General features: G+C 37.3%; 2 protein-coding genes and 3 long non-coding RNA genes across 5 annotated transcripts in view; 3 read left to right on the top strand and 2 right to left on the bottom strand.

The window, feature by feature from the left end:
- Positions 1-20,976, bottom strand: part of LOC103135289 (vascular cell adhesion protein 1-like) — an 88,236-nt gene that overhangs the window by 30,407 nt on the left and 36,853 nt on the right. The gene's annotated exons all lie outside the window — the stretch shown is intronic.
- On the top strand, positions 742-4,251 carry LOC107835803 (uncharacterized). The gene is made up of 2 exons (XR_001661626.1): positions 742-883; positions 4,156-4,251. It is a non-coding gene; the product is annotated as an uncharacterized LOC107835803 (long non-coding RNA).
- Positions 3,342-3,654, bottom strand: LOC107835800 (uncharacterized). Its single transcript, XR_001661622.1, has 2 exons — positions 3,548-3,654; positions 3,342-3,426 (listed from the first exon to the last, which is right to left on the bottom strand). It is a non-coding gene; the product is annotated as an uncharacterized LOC107835800 (long non-coding RNA).
- LOC107835801 (uncharacterized) lies at positions 4,326-9,214 on the top strand. The gene is made up of 2 exons (XR_001661624.1): positions 4,326-4,510; positions 9,131-9,214. It is a non-coding gene; the product is annotated as an uncharacterized LOC107835801 (long non-coding RNA).
- LOC103135343 (uncharacterized) lies at positions 4,845-6,813 on the top strand. The gene is made up of 3 exons (XM_016669405.1): positions 4,845-5,167; positions 5,265-5,435; positions 5,640-6,813. The coding sequence occupies exons 1-3, from the start codon at positions 4,882-4,884 to the stop codon at positions 6,665-6,667; spliced, it is 1,485 nt and encodes a 494-aa protein (XP_016524891.1). The 5' UTR covers positions 4,845-4,881; the 3' UTR covers positions 6,668-6,813.

Here is a 20,976-nt window from a genome sequence, read left to right as displayed (position 1 = left end):
TTTGATTATTGCATTTTGACAAAATGTAATGTTTATTGCTTGTTTCACAATTGGTCACTGCATGATGTTTTTATAACACCGACAGGGTTGAAGTGGGTTGTAACATTTTATTTTTAGTGTTACACACAAGCACAACTAATGAGCTTGACTAGATGAGGCGGTTTTGAGCCATCTGAAAAAACAAACAAACAAAAAAAAACAGGAGAGATTGAAAGTAACCGTCAAACACCAAACTGTAACCGAGACCAGGAGCTCTACAGCTGAATTGTACCAACTCATACAAAAGTGTCTTACTTGGTAATAATGAAGGGTGTACTGCTAAGAGCTCCTATTCCGAAGATCCCTATTATAACATAAATCCAGAGTCCCGGTGTACCTTCAACAAGAGAACATGCTCAGTTTTCCGTGAATGGAAAATATCTTTTCTTTAAATACTGTTATCTTACATTTATTACTACTTTTGAAGAGGAAAACATAGAATATTCTATGTTATAAAATACAATTTGAACTGATGCAATAGTTCTTCATTATCACAATGAAATTACATGATGAAATGTACCCAGAATAACAGAGCTCTTAGGATATTGACAAGATGGCAAAGTCTTAAAACAATAATTTAAGTTTGTTTTCTAAATTAACCTTTTATTCTGCTTAAAACTGTTATTTCAATATATGTAAGGGTTGTGAAAAGGAAAACAAAAGAGGAAGCAGAACTTACGTTCCTCTCCGAAACTGATCGGTGATGATTTCTGTTTACCCAGCTTATTTGCAGCTTCACAGTAGTACCGATCGCCCTCAATGTATTTAACCTTGTGAAAGATGCCTGTAGCTACTTTAGTGAATTTTTGGGAGTCTTTCTTGAACCAGGTGATTGTGGGAGAAGGTTTGGCATTGCTGGAGCAGCTCAGCTTCACCCAGCTACCTTCTTTCACGAAATCTGATGGACTGAAGGATGCTGAGGTGTCTTTAGGAGCATCTGATGAAAATGAGACACATGAACTTTTTTGATCAATAACAGATGAACCATGACCTGCTGACAGGATCACTTACATGAAACATCGAGAGTCACTTCTGTCTTTACTACGTTGTCTTTTTCAGCCGCAGGATGTNTTTAGTGTTAGCTACTGCTAAATACCATGTTTGTGCAGCATGTTAGCATTTGTTTCCACTAAATATAATAAGTACTATGTTGGTATTGTGCTGTAGCATTAGCTAGTGCTAGATACCATGTTTGTGTAGCGCAGCACTGTAGCTGATATTAGCTGGTATCCCGCCGGTGGACGCAAATACAGTAAAGTAATATTCTAATCACAATATATACACAATAATATGTCCATCTTACTTGTGAAATGTTGTCTTTCGACCCCTCACATCAATAGTCCGTAGATCCGAACAACAATGTTCCTCAGTGCTGAGGCATCTTCTGCAGGTTTGATTGAGCAAAGTAGGAGGGACGACCCATCCAAGATGGCCGCCGTATTTCCTGCGCCAGAGCAGCCAATGCGGGGTAAAAAAAAACATTTGTCCAAGAAGCAGAAGTGTTGACATTTATTGGAGGACCAAAATAAAAACAGAAAAATATTTTGACAAACAGAATTTTTTATATAGCCTAAATCTCAATAAATACTGTAAATGCAGTTAAAAGATAATTAAGAACTTTACCTAATGTTTTATAAATTTAACTGACCATCTATCATGTCCATATTCATTTTTTCACCTTAGTTCCCACAAATTATAGAGTTTAGCAATGTACAGTTTATCGTTTTAAAAATTTTGTTTCCCCCCCCTTACTTATAGATTAATTTATGACTCTTAAATTTTTATTTTTATCATTTTTTTCCCCAAAAAACTTTTTTCCAGGTGTTGCTTTTACATGCCTTATGTTTTTACTTTACCTTATGCATTTCTGCTTTATTATGCAAATAAGGTGGGCAGTGACATTTTTCTAATTCTTCCTAAGAAGAATTAGAAAATTCACTTCACTTCTTTAGCCAAGAAGTGAATTTAGCCACTTCTTGGCTAAATTCAACTATTGGTCAACAGATCTGCACATGGATTCTGCTCCTTCCTGTCTGTTGACCAATAGTGGAGGAGCTGACCCAAGAAAGACAGCACACCTTATTTGCAAAATGAGGTATAACAAGACAGATATGTAAAAATAACATGAAATTAAAAAGACTTGGGGAGAGGGGACACACACACACTAGACATGAATGCATCTACAAGTAAAGGACAAACACATGAATATTAAATTATGTGCTAAAAAACTATAGTTTGTAGGAACTAAGCTGGAAAAATATGAAGGTAAATTATAAAACACAAGGTGAAGTTCTTTTATTTAATTGGTGCATTTTAAGTGTATTTATTTATTGGTCAGTTTCAGTCCTCCATAGAAATTAGACCATTATTTTAAAAATATTCTACCCACGTTCAACAGTGGCAGTGCAAAGTCAATACAACGAGCTACCATCTCTCAAAAACAGTCCAAGAAGTGCTAAACAATCAGTGTTTTAAAGTCACGACAACCCTGAGAGGTTTTTCCACAAATTCAGCACAATGCTAAATGTTTTAGTGCATAACCATTAGTAGTAACATTTAGTACATAGAACAAATTAAAATTCTTACAGGAACTCTTATGTAAGAAAACAAAACTGAAAACACACCAGATGTTACAGGTTGTACCTCAGGATTTTGTTTCTCAAACCATGTACTCAAGCTGAGGCCTGGTCTGGTCTGATCTTCATCACCACTCTCTGAAGAAGCTCAAACGAATCCTTCATGTCATCTGGATACTTGAGATTGACACAGTAGATGATACCCATAAGCGTAGCAAAGCCAAGAGTCACACCTTTAATGTTGTGAACCACAATGGTCTCCTCATCAAAGACCTGGTGTGGGACGGCCCCCTGTTCACCACCTTCACAGGCAATAGACCCTTTTCACAGTGACGTCAGACAATGGCCGCCATAACTCAAACCTGGGTATCTTTACTTCCGGTGTGATTTTGCCTTGGGAACCAAGCTGAAAAATTCCCGCATTCTCATAATCTTANCCTGCTTTGTATCCCCAAAAACAAACACAGATAGGAAGTATTCAGCTTCTATGCACCACAAATCTACAACAAACTTCCATAGTACTACAAAGAAGCTGAAACACTGAGCTGCTTTAAATCAAGAGTAAAAAAAATCCACCTGTTTAAAGTTCTCTTTGAATAACAGTAAAAGGATTCAACATAATTGACTTGTACTATTGATTTTGATTATTGCATTTTGACAAAATGTAATGTTTATTGCTTGTTTCACAATTGGTCACTGCATGATGTTTTTATAACACTGACAGGGTTGAAGTGGGTTGTAACATTTTATTTTTAGTGTTACACACAAGCACAACTAATGAGCTTGACTAGATGAGGCGGTTTTGAGCCATCTGAAAAAACAAACAAACAAAAAAAACAGGAGAGATTGAAAGTAACCGTCAAACACCAAACTGTAACCGAGACCAGGAGCTCTACAGCTGAATTGTACCAACTCATACAAAAGTGTCTTACTTGTCAATCATGAAGGGTGTACTGCTAAGAGCTCCTATTCCCAAGATTCCCATTATAATATAAATCCAGAGTCCCGGTGTACCTTCAACAAGAGAACATCCTCAGCTTTCCTTGAATGGAAAATATCTTTTCTTTAAATACTGTTATCTTACATTTATTACTACTTTTGAAGAGGAAAATCTTAGCTGATTTTATAACATAGAATGTTCTATGTTATAAAACACAATTTGAACTGATGCAATAGTTCTTCATTATCACAATGAAATTACATGATGAAATGTACCCAGATTAACAGAGCTCTTAGGATATTGACGAGATGGCAAAGTCTTAAAACAATAATTTAAGTTTGTTTCCTAAATTAACCATTTATTCTGCTTAAAACTGTTATTTCAATATCTGTAAGGGTTGTGAAAAGGAAAACAAAAAGAGGAAGCAGAACTTACGTTCCACTATGAGACTGATCGGTGATGATTTCTGTTTACCCAGCTTATTTGCAGCTACACAGTAGTACTGATCACCCTGAGTGAATTTAACCTTGTGAAAGATGCCTGTAGCTACTTTAGTGAATTTTTTGCGGCCTTTCTTGAACCAGGTGATTGTGGGAGAAGGTTTGGCTTTGCTGGAGCAGCTCAGCTCCACCCAGCTATCTTCTGTCACGAAATCTGATGGACTGAAGGATGCTGAGGTGTCTTTAGGAGCATCTGATGAAAATGAGACACATGAACTTTATTGATCAGTAACAGATGAGCCATGACCTGCTGACAGGATCACTTACATGAAACATCGAGAGTTACTTCTGTCTTTACTACGTTGTCTTTTTCAGCTGCAGGATGTCTGGCAGAACATATGATGATGAATTCATCATGTTTGTAAGTCAGAGTGAAGGTCTTCTGGATTTTAGTTGTAAAGGTTCCATCTGTGTTCTTCTCTGTTTGTCTGAGAGAGTCTTTTTTGAGATTCCAGGTGAGTTCAGGTTGTGATTGTGGACAGGGAGTTGAAGCTGAGCAGGTTACAGTGACAGGCCGATGCTCCTTCAGATTACCAGTAGAGANAACCAGCCTCCGATCATGAGTAAACCAGCTAGCAGCAGCTTTAGCCACAGTTAGGAAACATATACACTGCCGCCTGTCAGTGATGTAACGTTTAGAGGTTCATTTTCTGTATTAATGGAAAATAAAGGGCAGCTTCCAACAACGTTATTTAGAATAGTATTTTAAATATTGACTTAAAAGATTTACATGCATCATTCACATATTCTGATGTGATTCATAATTTCTTTTTGTTTTGTTGTATTTTTCCATCTTTCTCAGCAACGACCCATCTATCAAACAAGCATGGCACAATCATCAAACCGTTGCTATTGTAGTGTGCCATGCTGTTCAAATAACAAACAAAAACAACCCTATTTGAGCTTCCATGACTTTCCTGTGGACGTGGAAAAACGTGCCCGCTGGGTAAGAGCAATCAGGAGAGATGAAGGAAAAATGTTTCAAATCCTCAGAGGGAGCACCTTTGTCTGCAGCCAGCACTTTACCCCAGAGGATATAAGTACAACAGCCAGTGGAAGAAAACGGATTAGACAAGGAGCTGTGCCTTCTAGATTTCACTGGAATGATTGGGGTAAATGGAGTAGAACATTGTTGAACAGTTTTTAAAAATATTATAAACAAAAATGTATTATGATCATGAAGTGACTCAACATATTTTTCACATCTAGGGAGAAGTTCACAAACTCGTGAGTCTGTTTACAGGCGAAAGAAAAAGTCTCTCAATGCTGCTGTTCAGGATGACTCACAGAAGATTGCTGACCCTGAGGACTCCTCAAAGGAAAAATTGCCTGCAGGTCCAATGGCAAAAGACCATGACTATGCCTGTCATTCTTTTCCGGGTTAGTATTACATAAAGTGTCTTGTAGAAAAAATATATGGCAATGAATCACATTGTAACAGTCTAGAAAATAGTGTTTTTTGAGTTTAACACAAAAAATGCATATATACGTACACACACGCACACGTGTATCCTGTAATGAGGACAGTGAAAAATTATAGATGTTTGTGTGAAGTCTATTAACATTTATTTTTCTTTCCCTTAGGTGAACTACACGGTGCCATACAGAGAATTAAAGAGTTGGAGTTCCAAGTGTTATCACTTGAAATGGAAATCCAGGAGCTAACTCTTCTAAAGAAGCAGCCAGTTATTTTCAGGTTTTGTTTGACAGATGAAGATTTCCGTTATTACACCAAATTCACCTCAAAAGAGGTCTTCAATGTGTTTTGGGAGTCAGTTTACCCTTCTGCTTCAAGGCTAGTGTATTGGTCCAAGGCACAGCGGACTGCAGAAGAAATACCTAGTCCACAGCGAAAACTTCCACTCATTGATGAACTGTTTATGTTTCTTTGCCGTGTTGCAGCTGGACTTCAGGAGAAGACTTTGTCGACCATCTTTGAGGTCAGTTTGTCTACAGTTAGCCGCACCATTTTAACATGGACTAGTTACCTTTACCTGGTTCTTGGTTCGCTGTCATTGTGGATGACAAGAGAGCAAGTTCAGGGCACCATGCCTGACAAATTTAAACAGTACTGCCCTCACGTGCGTGCGATTATAGACTGCACTGAGATCCGTTGTGAAACTGCATCCTCCCTCACACTACAGTCAGAAACCTTTTCAAACTACAAAAACCACACCACCTTTAAAGGTCTGATTGGCATTGCTCCTTGTGGGATTATAACATTTGTATCCAGACTGTACACAGGCTCCATCTCCGACATAGAAATAACTCGAAAATCACATATATTAACGTTACTTCAGCCTGGAGATGGGGTTGTGGCCGACAAGGGTTTCCAGATAGAGAAGATTCTGTCAGAGGTGGGAGCAACGCTTATCATTCCTCCACTTAAAAAATCCACCCAACTCAGCATGGAGGACACCCAGAAGACCCAGGCTATTGCTCGGCTGAGGATTTTAGTTGAAAGAGCCATACGAAGGGTGAAAGAGTACCATATCTGGGATGGTCTTGTTCCTCTTTCTATGGTAGGCTCAGTCAATCAGCTGTGGGTCATCTGCTGTCTACTTTCAAACTATCAGGGACCTCTGGATCTAAAAGGAGACAAACCTGTGTAGAGCCTCTTCTCCTGCAAGTCACAGCCCTTGGATGAGCATTAATGTAAACAGTTGTGTTATAAACAAAATCTCTCCATATATATGACCTGTATTTTTTTTATTATTGAATAAATGAATAGATGTGTACAGTTCTATCAAATCTATTGTAAATAACCTTTACATTTAAATTGCACTTTCTTGTACATTTTACACATCTGTCAATGAAGTATTTGAAGGAGAGAAAATGTTCAAATTAAAGGTTTTATTGTGGAACAAAGACGATTTGTGGCCATCACTTGCAAACATTAATAGAATAATTATATTACAAAATGAACATGGAGCATACACAAATGGCCTCAAGTTCACAACTTTAGCCCATTTGTGATAGGGAGAGTATTTACAAAAGGCCTATCAATTTTATAACAATCATTTTCTCAAGGTTTGCCATTTAAGAAAACATCCATGTAGATGTCATGATAGAAATGATCGAGCCTCTGTCTCATTGAGAGGATAAGCTCCTCATCCCTAAATATTCTCTCAACTGTGAAGTCAGTGTGGGTATCTGTAATAAAATCACACCACTGAAGTCCGCTTACAGCCAATTGGCCCTGAACCTGATAATAGTATTTATGACTCTTCTTAAGGCAAGCCTGGCCTTTAATTGTAACTAGGTGATTAACTTGTGCCACATTGTCAACATTGCAACTCTTTACCTCAGCTAACCCAAATGGAGGCATTTCCTTTGGGTTGAAGACTTTAGCATCAGGGCTAGCTCCAAGGTGAGNGCACAGCTGTGCAGTAATTATTCAATACTTATTCTGTCTAACCAGTATCTTGATATACCACACTTGCATATACATCTATATTTATTATGAATAGAAATGAAATAATCTTATTTTAAAAACAACATGTATTACCAATGATGTCAACACAGATGTTGTTCGATTTGTCACTCCCAAGGCTATTTTTGACCTCACAGTAATAGGCTTCTCGCTCAGTAACACTGAAGCTGAAAGTCTTCGTTGAAGAGACTTTAATGGGTCCATGTCCGATGTTCTTGAACCAGGCAAAGCTGGGTGAAGGTTGGGCTCTGGTGGAGCAGCTCAGCACCACCCCGGTACCTGGTGACACCAAACCTGATGGACTGATGGATGCAAAGGTCTCTTGAGGAGCATCTGAGGAAAATTACATGACATATTTACTTCATACGGGTAGGTTAGTAAAAATTTTACTTGAAAGATAATTCAAAGAGGTTTTAATCAACATCATTATCATGTAAGTTAGACATTTAGGCTGTAGCAGTGCTTTAAAATCTCCAAATTCTGTAATTTTTTAATTGCCATGAGACATTCAAAACAAGCCTAAGTAAATGTCATTAAATTGACCCATAATAGTTATTTTAATAACTCAAAAAGTTTTGTTTTCCACTTTAACAGAGAATATTTTGCATGGGAAAAAACAAGGTATTGAAATTACACAATTTTGCAAACATCATAGTTCAATCCTAAATTAATTTATGTAAATTAGTTCCTTGCAAAGACTTAACTTAGCATTTTCAGAGAGAGCTTACAAAGACGAGCCGGCTCTTTCGACTCCCAAACTTTCGACTCCCAAAATCACCTGCAGCTCTACATAGTCATATAACTTGGCAAACAGGAATGTTTTATATGACAAATGTTTTAAATGACAAAAGAAATTTGTCATTTTATATGACTAATGTTTTAAATGGTAAATGACAGTTTTCCCGGTATAAGAAGCCTTACACTTCCTTAATTTTATGTAATTGTTCTGCTATGAAAACAGACATTCTAACTTCTGCATAAAATTTAATTAAACTTTCAATTGAAAAAAGAAAAAAACAAAACAAATTAACAAAATACTGCAGAGAAATTTACCAAACAGACCCATAACAATAATGTATTATCACAAAATATCTTTAATCTTCAGCCAGATGCTGCTTTGCTTACAGTTATCAGTTATTAAGAACCCCTCTCAGTGAGGAGTCGGCTCCAATCATACACCTAAAAGAGCCGACTCCAAGAGCTGAAATACTCGCAACCGACCCATCACTTGTAGATGAGAATACAGATGACAATCATGGCATTTATAAGTAGTTTCTGACAAAGATGATCTCCCCACTCATACTGTAGGCCTGCCGTGTATGATTATGTAAGATGCACACCCAGCTAGATGTTTGTTGTGTTGCCTAGGTTTAAATGTTACAACCTGTTTTACTGTGAGTTGATCAAGTAAATGGAATAAACATGAACTATGCGGTGCTGATAGGATCACTTACATGAAACACTGAGAGTCTTTGTTGCAACTGCCTGTTTGAATCCTCCTTTCACAGGATATTTGGCATAACATTTGATGCCGAATCCATTATGTGTGTCTAACAGAGTGATGGTCTCCTGGAATTTAGTTGTAAAGGCTCCATCAGTTTTTTTCTCTATTTGTGTGACAGAGTCTTTTTTTATATTCCAGGTGAGTTCAGGAGGTGAGTGTGAACAGGGAGTATAAGCTGAGCAGGTTACAGTGATAGACTGATGCTCCTTCAGATCACTTCCAGAAACAACAATGCTGGGACTCTTAGGAGAATCTGTGGTTTCGAAACAGACATGTCATTAAATGAAACATGACACAAAGTACAGTCTGCATTACTTGGACATTATGCCTACAATTATAACTCAATTTTACTCATCAACAAGCTTTTAATTCCATGAAACATTGCCTTTATTGACCCTTCACTTATTGACCTTTGCCCATTCTGCCATGACGGAAGTCAAAACAACCAATGTGCTCCTTTAAAGCTAGTCTAAAAACAGACATCTGTAGCCTTATATCACTTCTATTTAGTTGATTTGACTGGAGTATGCTGTGTGGTCGGCTGCACAAACAGGTAATGATCCAAAGCAAGCTTGTCATTTTATCTTATAACTTGTATTGAAGAAAGATACGGTACATCAGTCGTCAATCATAATGACTGTCAACCCTCAATGTAACCGTGGATTTGCAAGGAACACGTTTTACAAGGTGAAAAGACTATGGAGACAATGCTCCGCCGTCATGTAGCCTAACACATAGCCCAGTGGTTCCCAAACACTTTTTTGACCCCCCATTGTGGATTACAATAGGGTCTGTGGCCTTCTATTGAAACGTTGTGTGTGACCAGGGCTGGTGGGATTTGAGAGACTCTCTAATTTTGACTGGGGAGCTAGAGAGACTCTTAGAGATTCCCTGTTATACTGCTGTGACATTCGGATGATAGGGTCAGAATTTGTCTTCAACAACATGACAGCATGGATCTATCTTTCCATGTATCAACGGTTCAGGCTGCTGGTGGTGGTGTAATGGTGTGGAGGAGATTTTCCTGGCACACTTCGGGCCCATTAGTACCAATTGAGCGTCGTGTCAAGTTACGCCACAGCCTATTTGAGTAATGTTGCTGACCATGACCACAGTGTACAGATCTTCTGATGGCTACTTCCAGCAGGATAATGTTCATAAAGCGTGAGTCATCTCACACTGGTTTCTTGAACATGACAATGAGTTCATTGAACTCGAATGGCCTCCACAGTCACCTTCTCCTCTGCCCTCTGTAATAAACTGTTCCGCCATGTTTAGAACTACAGTCTTTTGTAGTCCAAACCAGCAGCTCTGCATGAAATGGATGAGCTCAATCCTGACTGGGGTCCAGTGCTGAATATGGGTCACTGCGAGGTAAATGCCACAACATCGGACCGACATGGGCAATTAAAGAGGCGATACAGCAAAACTATCAACAAGTAGGGGAGCAAGTTATAGAGACTGTTTTCATTATTTACCCCAGAAGACGTGAATAATGAAAACAGAGTAGCAGAGGCAACAGAAGAGGAGCAAGTTGGAGAGGCTGAGGAGGAAACCCCAGAAGAGGAGCTCAGCAAGGCTGCAGACTCTGAAGAGGAACAGGAACCATTTGTGTTGCAATATCTATACAGTTGGAAGTGGCTGTTTTCTCTCACAGGGTTTCCCCCAGTGTATTANATGTCATGATAGAAATGATCGAGCCTCTGTCTCATTGAGAGGATAAGCTCCTCATCCCTAAATATTCTCTCAACTGTGAAGTCAGTGTGGGTATCTGTAATAAAATGACACCACTGAAGTCCGCTTACAGCCAATTGGCCCTGAACCTGATAATAGTATTTATGACTCTTCTTAAGGCAAGCCTGGCCTTTAATTGTAACTAGGTGATTAACTTGTGCCACATTGTCAACATTGCAACTCTTTACCTCAGCTAACCCAAATGGAGGCATTTCCTTAGGGTTGAAGACTTTAGCATCAGGGCTAGCTCCAAGGTGAGGTGCGTCAGGATGAATGATAAACCCACATTGCATCACAGAGACATCAAACAAATCAGACTATTGCCTCAGTATTTCAAGTTCCAGATCCAACCCTCTTTTCATAGCGGCTGTCTGGGGAGTTCCTCTGAGAATACGAGTTGCCAAGGCCTTGGCAGAAGACTGACCACGCACATGGCATACTTCACGGAACCTGCTGGCTGTAAGTCAGGGTTTGCGTACCTCTGTCCACAGCTGGCATTCTGATTGCTGTCTGGTTTCTGCTTCAATAGCAGCACAGATCTTACGTGATATCTTAAGGCTCTCTAAATGGCAAAGTTGCCTATAATTAGGCTCAAAATCTAGTGGAAACCTAAAGCTGTAGCCGTCAACAGGTAATTGAGGGAACTCAGGGGCATCTGGATGTTTGATTATGTCTCTGCTCATTTCAGGAGGACACTGATATGAGAGCACAGAACCAAATGGCACAGGACCAAATTTAGAGTCCACTAAAGTAAGGTTTTGCAGTCCATAAAGCAACTTGCATATTCCTGGTTGTGGACGGATTTCTTTTAGTTTCTCCCCGCTGGCTTCAATATGAGGATCTGGAAGAGGACCTGCCAAGTGAGAGACGTAAAGTTTTATGTAGATTTAATTATGTCATGTGACCTTTCACACCATGACAGTCACCACTTCACTGTATGTTTATAATGAAAAAGCTGTTACAAATGTTAATAATAAAATGTTAATAATTATGTAAGCTAATATGAAATACAAAGCAATACATGCTATTCATTCTTATCTATGTTAGTCCCCTGCTATTCCCCTTTGAATAGCAGGGGACTCATTCCCTCACCTGCATACGCTCTGTACAGTGTGCACTTCACGCTAGTCCTAATCCTGGTTTTTTCCCTTGCCACTGGTTTACACACTGTCATATCATTTGTAGCCTCTGGTGCAACTCCCTATAATCACAAATGATTTATTTAAAAATAAATCAATACAAGTGATTAGCCTAAAACCTAAAAAGTTAAAGAAATATTAATATCTGACCTTTGTCCTTGGACGGTGCCAGGTCTGCAGTGAACTGGTGCACGACAGAGGCAATGGTACGGTCTTGTAGCCCATTGTACTGTAGTGAGCAGTTTGAAACAGAAGACCCACCATGTGATTGCACAGGGCTTTCCCAGCTGTGCAAGAACATGACATGTACTTCAGTTCCACAGGCACCACAATAGAATCAAGTGTAACCTGCCAATAGGGACATAAAAATTGTTAATCCTGTTATGCTGTCATCAATTTTCTACTGCCAAGTGTGCAACTGCAGCAAAACAAAATAAAATAAAACTTAACCCTAATCAAAACATCTGATAATTATTCATCTGAGAAACCTGAAGGTAATGAGCTTCCTCCTTTTTCTTCATTGACCTGTGACATCGTCCTCTCACTGACACCTCTCCCTCAACTGCAGTCGAGACTGTTCCAACAGTGTTTGGGAAAAACATTTCATTAACACTACTCTCTTTTCTCTTGCTCAAATTTTTGTAGCTAACAGCAGAAAGGTGGTTGCACAAATAAGTTATAGTCTTTACTGGAGTTGCCACTTTCCAGATATACTCTCATGGTATGAGGACCCCACATTACATTGAGCTTTGCCAATACTTACTAATTGCTAGTTATTTTATAATCATAACTCACCAAATAAGCATCAGAATAAACACACAANTGTAAATATGTAAATAAAACAACATGCATTACCAATGATGTCAACACAGGTGGTTGTCGAGTTCTCACTACCAAGCTCATTTGTGGCCTCACAGTAATAGTCTCCTTCTTCAGTAGGAGTAACACTGAAGCTGTAAACCTGCTCCTCAGATACTTTAACTTCTCCATGTTTGCTGTTTCTGAACCAGGCGATGCTGGTAATGGGAGGTTTGGCTCTGCAGTTACAGCTCAGTTTCACCCTGGTACCTGCTGACACCAAACCTGATGGACTGATGGATGGTTTTGTGGTTACAGGAGCATCTGAGGAAAATGAGATGACGCATTTACTTTATACAGGTAGATTACTAAAACTTTTATTTGAAAGAACATTCAAAGAGCTTTTAGTCAACATCAATATCATGTAAGTTAGACATTAAGATTGCTGCAGTGCTTTAAAATCTGAAATATTTTATAACTTGTTTTCCCTTCAGTTTATTTTAATTATATTAAAACTTGTGAAAAGTTGTGACTCAAAATCTCCAAAACATTATGTATTTTTTAATTACCATGGAACATTCAAAACATGCCTAAATGAATGTCATTAAATTGACCCATAATATTTCTTAGTAACCCAAAATGATATGTTTTCTACTTTAACAAAGGATATTTTGTATGGAAACAAAGGCATTGAACTCGCATAATTTTTCAAATATAGTTAAATCCTAAAATTAATTTAGATTATTTCCAATTACTTCCTTGCAAAGAGTTAGCATAGCATTATCAGAGAGCTGGCTCTTGTAGCTCGGCCTACAAAGACAAGGTGGAATTTCAACACCGGTTGACTAGGTTTAAATATCACAATATTGTAAATTGATCAAGTAAATGGAATAAACATGAACCATGATATGCTGATAGGATCACTTACGTGAAACACTGAGAGTCTGTACTTTCGCTGTTGTCTGTTTGAAACCTCTTTTCACAGGATATCTGGCAGAACATCTGATGTTGAATCCATCATGTATGTGTGACAGAGTGATGGTCTCCTGGATTTTTGCTGTAAAGGCTCCATCAGTTTTTTTCTCTAGTTTTCTGCGAGAGTCGTTTTTGAGATTCCAGGTGAGTTCAGGAAGTTTCCGTGAACAGGGAGTATGAGTTGAGCAAGTTATAGTGACAGACTGATGCTGCTTCAAATCACTTCCAGAAACATTAATGATGGGAATCCAAGGAGAATCTGTGGTTTCAAACCAGACATGTCATTAAATGAAACATGACACAAAGTACAGTCTTGATTATTTGGGCATTAAATCTACAACACCATTTTACTTAACAAGCTTTTAATTTCATGAAACATTGCCTTTATTGACCCTTTACCTGTGACAGACTGACGCAAACTCCGCCATGACAGACGTCAAAACAACCAGTGTGCTATTTAAAAGTTAGTCTAAAAACAGACATCTGTAACCTTATATTACTTCTCGTTAGTTGACTTAACTTTAAAAATGGTCAGAGGATGCTGTGTGGTCGGCTGCACAAACAGGCAAGGATGCAAAGCAAACTTGTCATTTTATCTTATAACTTGTAGTGAGGAAAGAGACGGCAGTGCTGGACATCAGCCGTCAATCATAATGACTGTCAGCCCTCAGTGTAACCGCAGATTTGAGGTGAACACTTTTTACCAGGTAAGAAGACTAACGTTCATATTCTTTATATGTAAGTATGATTAGAAAGATATCGAATGTTGTGTTATGGAGAAAGTACGCGTCTAACCGTCAGTAACCATGGAGACAATGCCACGCCGTCATGTAGACTAACATGTATGGTAAAAACTCTTCTTTAGTACGTTTTTAAGGCTGCTCCAGTGTTAGGAGAAACGTGTGTTACGTTTACAGACAAATTAGCTTAACTGGAAGAAGAAGAAGAAGAAGCCATGAATAAACTGGGAAAAGCAACTTGGGAAAACAATTTCAGTGACTCTGTTCAATACTCCCGTCCCTCACTTTCAACGTCCGTCATGGCGCTTTGAATGATTAAGTGACGTTGTTGTAAAGGGTCAATGATGAACTTTTGTAAAGGTAAAATGAGAAAAGTTTATGAGAACGGTACCTTTCAGTAAATAATAGGGCATCAGCAGAGAAGGGAGGGTCTGTCATGGTGCTAAGTTTTGTGCTGGGGATGAGTAAGCTGTTTATGTGAATGTAGTCGAGAGAATGTGTTGGCGATGACCCTACCCGAAAGGTGATTCGCCCAAGGCATCAAAGAGCCTCTACCAGAGAGCTCTATCAGCTGTAGTAAATATGTTATTCTTTGCATGAGTTTAGACTCAGATTCAATTTAGATTTGGTTCATGTATCATATTTGTCTGCTTACAATATTTGTGAACAGTGCATATCTACATCTGATTTGCAATTTGTTTATATCTGATATTTTATTTTGCTGACTTTTTCCTAATCAGACTGCATATGAAACATTGGTTACAATTCTGGTTACATTTGCAAATTTGTGATTTTTAAAACATGACTACAGTTAAAATATATCACAGAGTATTAAGAAACATTTCTCTTACTTATAACTGATATCAGAATAGCATCAGCACAAAATGTTGCCCTCATCCCCACATTTTCAATTCTGAAGAAGTATCTGTCTGAATGATGTCCTTCTACCGCAACAATCCGAGTGCTGCAGTCTTTCATTCTCAAATCTCCAATAATTTCCATTCGATGCTTGTTAATTGTTCCACTGCTGTTAAAAATAACATTTCCTTTCCAATTAAATGGCCTATTTCTCAGCCAGATTCCATAAACGGGTTTCCTGCTGTCAAATTCTGGCATAGTAGAAAATCTACATGGAATTTCCATACAAGATCCAAGGAGAGCTTCAATCTCCTTTGGTGCCTGTAAGTGGACTTGTGCTTCTAACAAACCGCAATCAGCAGAAGCACCTGTAAAACAGATAAATTATGAAAACAACATGTAGGTAAATCCCCCTGCTGAGAAAGTTCATGATCCACAAACACCAATTCATCTTCATATTACATGTGGAGCCTTTGAACAATATCAGAATCAAATATTTCAGACTAGAAGTGATTTATGTGACGTCTCCAAATAAAAGGGAGTGAACAAACTAACTCACATGGACGACAGAGGACAATCAGTGAAATGCTGACTATCAGGATGTTGTTAGACAGGTGACAGAACTTCTTCATCTCCCTGACTGGAACAACCTAATGATGAGATTAATATTTTTAAAACAGCCTCTTGATAAAATCAGCGCTTACATGATTGAAAGGCAAAGATGAAAAATTTTGAAAACTATTTTATGATTATTTCATATTATTAAAAATGATTCTGCAATACAGTTCTGTATCAAAAATTGAAGCCTTCCTAACAAGACAAAAGGTCAAGCTGGTGGTTAACATCAGTCCAGCCCCTGTACGTTAATTAAAAATACAATAAATAACCCCAAACAAACTAAAGAGCAATTGTTCCTAATGTGCATATGACATTAGTTCAGTGATTCTTGAGAATAGGGACAAAACGGGTCCTATGGATAAAGCATAGGACCCAAAATATAATTTTTTCAAATATCTGACTAAACTAACCTGGGTCATGTGACCACAACAATGGTTATTTTCCTGGTGTTTGCTGATTTTTTTTTTTTTAATTTTAAACATTGTAGTAGGTGGATGATGCCTGTAAAAGCTCTTGTCCAGGAGCAGAACTCAATACATTATAATAGTTTAAAACAATTAAAGGAATACTAAAATTATATATTATGGCTATTAGTATTCATATAAATAATTATAAAAGTATCAATAAATTGAATTAAAAATCATTTTGATATATTTTCCAACTCGATTGAAATTTGTCCCTAGTTTTTGTCAACACCGTCAGACATAAAAAAGAATGTAAAAAAATAAATAAATAAAAAAATCAGGCAATACTGGGGGACACCAGAACTTCTGAGGACCCCATGACCTCTTCCTCCCTCTTCTTTTGCTAAGAGGGCCAGTTAGCTCTGGTTAGTTTATGTTATTCTTTAGGTTTTTCTTCTGTTTTATTCCTAAGTTGCTCATCACAACCATGATGTGTCAACTCCATAACTGACAATTTACAAAACTTTGATGAAATTTTTTGAAATAATAATATATAATATGTATTTTGCTTCTTGAGAAACATTTGTCTGTAAACCGAGTAAAATATCACTAATAGGGTCATTAAAAAATATTTTATATTTATTTTTGTCAGATGGTGATGACAAAGTTCTGGATCAGGTGGATAATTTTTTTTTTTTTTTTTAAATGTTGTAACTGGGAGCCTGCACCTTAGCATCTTTACATTTCCAAAACATTATTTGTCATATTTGCATACATAAGGTTGAGGAATAAAAAGGAAAAATTGTGAAAATTTAAACCCATTTTGTCCCTATTCTCAAGAATCTGAGTTAACTGTTCTAAAGTTATGGATAGTTAAAATGTGTAATTAATTATGAAAACAGCAAAAATATATACAAACCATGGCAAAACAAACACTGTCATTAAATTTGTCTAAAAATCTAGCACTTGTAGAGAAAGCACAGAGCTGATCTTAATACATACCAGAGTTAAAGATGGCAAAAGGGGACTAGCCTACTGTTACTGGTTGCTATGGTAACTACTAACTGTCAGTAGAACATAACAGAAGATAATAAATGTCAGGAGAAAATTACTTTATATAAATAAAAATTAATTTGAAGAACACAAGCTAATTTAGCCCAATTTCACAGCTATAATTTTGAAATAAAATGTTAACTGGTAAGTTGAGTTTGACAACAAGAAAGAGGAAGTCACCCTTTAATTTTAATGTTAGCATCATGGTGCTTAACGGATGATTTAGATCAAATACATCCACATGATGTGCTGTCTGCTGAAAGGCATATTTAATATTCAGAAACGTCAGCCTTCCTTGACCCGCCTCTCTCTTCTCCTTCGAGGATATAAATTTGAGAAGGACCTCGCTGCAGCAAACAGAAAGGGGCGGGGACGGACCGCTGTCAGTCTCATACCTTATTTCGAAATGGGACCATTTCCGTTTTTATTTTCTTTTGAAATCTGTGATACATCTTCATTTTTAATAAGGATTTTCACTCTCAGAGTGTATTTGAACTTCTTTCTTTTATTCTTTTATTTACTTCAGGGCAACTCAGTTTTTAGCAAATTCTGTTCTTTCGGTGTACTTCTAAATCTGCTCCTTAGTCGCATCTTTTTGGGCCTTCTACTGCCTCTAGTGGCGTGGGGGTGGTAACACAAATAATCTAATTGCATTACTAAATCAGAATACCACAAAGTTTGTATTATTTATTATTAATTCTGGCATTACTGGAACAGTAAAAGATAAATTCCCTCACAAAAGAACATACCTTTTCATTTTCTTAAGGAAGTAGAGCTAATTAAATGAGATAAACAAGAACTGAAAGTGATTCAATTTTCACTTGATGGTCAACATGTTGAAACTGTGGCAAATTTTAAATACCTCGAGTCATTCCTGGACAGTCAGCTTAACTTTGCTGAAAACACTGACTATATTTTTAAGAATCGTTCTCAGAGACTTTACCTTTTAAGAAGATCTTGAGGTTACCCAAATTGAGGTTGTTTACAACCTCTAGTTAAGTCGAGGTTGTTGAGTTAAAATGTTAAAATTTAACATTCTAACTTGAGTTTTAACTCAATTCAAGTTAAAACAACATTTTAACTCAAGTTTTAACTTTCCATCTCCTCGGCTGGTTTGGTCACATGAGCTGCAGACTAACAGACAATCTTTTAAGAATACTTTGAATGGCAGATATAACAGCAGGTAAATAGTGGTGAAACCAAAGACAACTCTGTCTCAACTGTTTGCTGAAAGAACATTGAAAGACGGCAAGAAATATTTTAGCAGGGAGCATCCATTCTCGTTATTTATCAGTTTGAACCTCTGAGCTCATAAAGGTGTTACTGTGTTCTTCTGGTAACTAAGAACATCTATTAGAAGCCATTCATTGACAGTGCAATTATTATCCTTAACAAAACTGAATAACATTTACCTATAGCATGCTTAGTGTTTTGCTCTATTCACAAATTGTTGATAATCAATCATATCTTTATTCCAGACACAAAAAAGATCCATAGAAAAAAGATAAAAACGAGCAAAATAAAACATGACATATTATTCACCGAGTCATAAATAAATGATGATGCCAATGATTCCATAATCTTGAAGAGAATCTCACAGTACTAAAAACAGGATTTATTAAAATTGCAATTGCAATTATGTTATTGCATGACACAGATAATCTACACATGCATTTATACATAAGATTCCTGAGCTCAGCTGCACATATGGGAACAGCATTATGTACAAACATATGGCTACCACTACTCCGTCTATAGGCACTTTAAGTAGTAGCCTCATGCTATCCTTGTATGCCACATAAAGTTTCTGCAGGCTACTTTTTTTGTATTGTCGCCACAGATGGGCCGTGTAATAATGTGATTCATGAATATGATTTATCGATTTAGAGCTGAAGGAAAATATCCTCGTTGATTGATTAAATAGTTTCATCTTATTTTTTCCTAGATACAAGATTCTACCAACAAAAAGTCTCAATAATATACATGGCACTGTAAAAACAAAATTGTGAATTTTTGCTTATATCTGTTTAACAACCCTGCTACTAACAACCTGGGTTGTTATTCTGCTGTACCTAATTCATTTGTTTATTACCTTTTGCTCAATTAAATTTCTTACGTATACATTGCAATGCTATTTTTACTATAGTTGATCATGTTGTCTTTCATGTCTCCTTATGTCTTTTGTTCCTCCTATAATTGATGGAGATACATAGATGTTACTTATAATGTATAAAAGTATTGTTTGTCATTTAATTAGTTCAACATCCTTAGGAAAATGAAAAAAAAATTATAAGAATTTATCTTTTACTGTTCCAGTAATTCCAAAATTAATAGAAAATAATACATTTAGGTATTCTGACTTAGTAATGTAATTATATTAGTTGTGTTACCACCCCCACGCCATTACAGGCAGTAGCAGGCCCGAAAAGATGCGACTCAGGAGCAGATTTAGAAGTAAACCGAAAGCTACAGAATTTGCTAAAAACTGTGAGCTGCACTGCAGTATATAAGAGAGAGAAGTTCAAATACATTCTGAGAGTGAAACTCCTTCCTAAAGGTGAACATATAACACAGATTTCAAAAGGAAATAAAAATGGAAGTAGGAAATAGCGCCCCCTTCACTTCTGGATTGCAATGGTCCCATATCCAAATAAGGTATTACTGACAGTGGCCCGTCCCCACTCCTTTCTGTTTGCTGCAGCGAGGTATACTTGAAAGTTTAACTTCTACCTAAGCTACACCCCAAAGAGGGCGTTCCTTAGTGTCTCATTTCCTTTAACCCTACCACAACCAGAGTAGACCCCGCATTGGCTGCTCCAGAGCAGGAAATAAGGCGGCCATCTTGGAGCGGTATACCCTCCTACTTTGCTCAACCAAAACAACAGCAGATGCCTCAGCACTGAGGGACATTGTTGTTCGGATCGATTGGCTATTGATGTGAGAGCTCCACAAACAACATTTCACAAGTAAGATGGACATATTATTGTGTATATTTTGTGATTAGAATATTACTTTACTGTATTTATGTCCACCGGCGAGATACCAGCTAATATTAGCTACAGTGCTTGGTGTAATACCGGGGTTCAGCCCCGCTATGAAGGCAAACTGAGATTCCGTAAACCTAAAAAAAATTTATTATTCTCTAACATTGACTTAGATTATCTGACACAAGAGCCTACATTAGAAATGAAACAATGTAACATTATAAAACCTATGTGTTATAACATTCACCAGCAAAGTTTACACAGGTGGTAAATACCATTATTTATATGTAATTCTTTCACTCTGTCAACGTAAGATACATTCCAAATCTTCCGTTTATGTTTTGAAGGTTTCCTAAAGACACTGGAATAAATCACAATGTGAGGAAGAAGTGGGAAATATCTTTAAAGAGAGACTGATTCACTGCACGTAACGGATGAATCTCGCATCGGATTTTGGACTCAATCTCAGCTGTTGAATCACTCTGAAGCTAGAACTCGTCGGCTGAAAAACATATACATATATGTATGTGGGTGATTCTATAATTGGAGATACATTTGGCACTTCAAGAATTGACAAAAAAAAACTTTTCATTTCTTAAAAATTTTCTTAGGTAGTCTATTGAAAAGGCATTAAACTTTAAAAAAATCTGTAATTGCCAAACATTAGCTACATATTTTATA

Source organism: Poecilia formosa, unplaced genomic scaffold (assembly GCF_000485575.1).
Source record: "Poecilia formosa unplaced genomic scaffold, Poecilia_formosa-5.1.2 Scaffold24, whole genome shotgun sequence".
NCBI classification, from domain to species: Eukaryota; Metazoa; Chordata; class Actinopteri; order Cyprinodontiformes; family Poeciliidae; genus Poecilia; species Poecilia formosa.
Note: the sequence above shows the minus strand (reverse complement) of the source record. Positions and strands in the feature narration are given on the sequence as shown.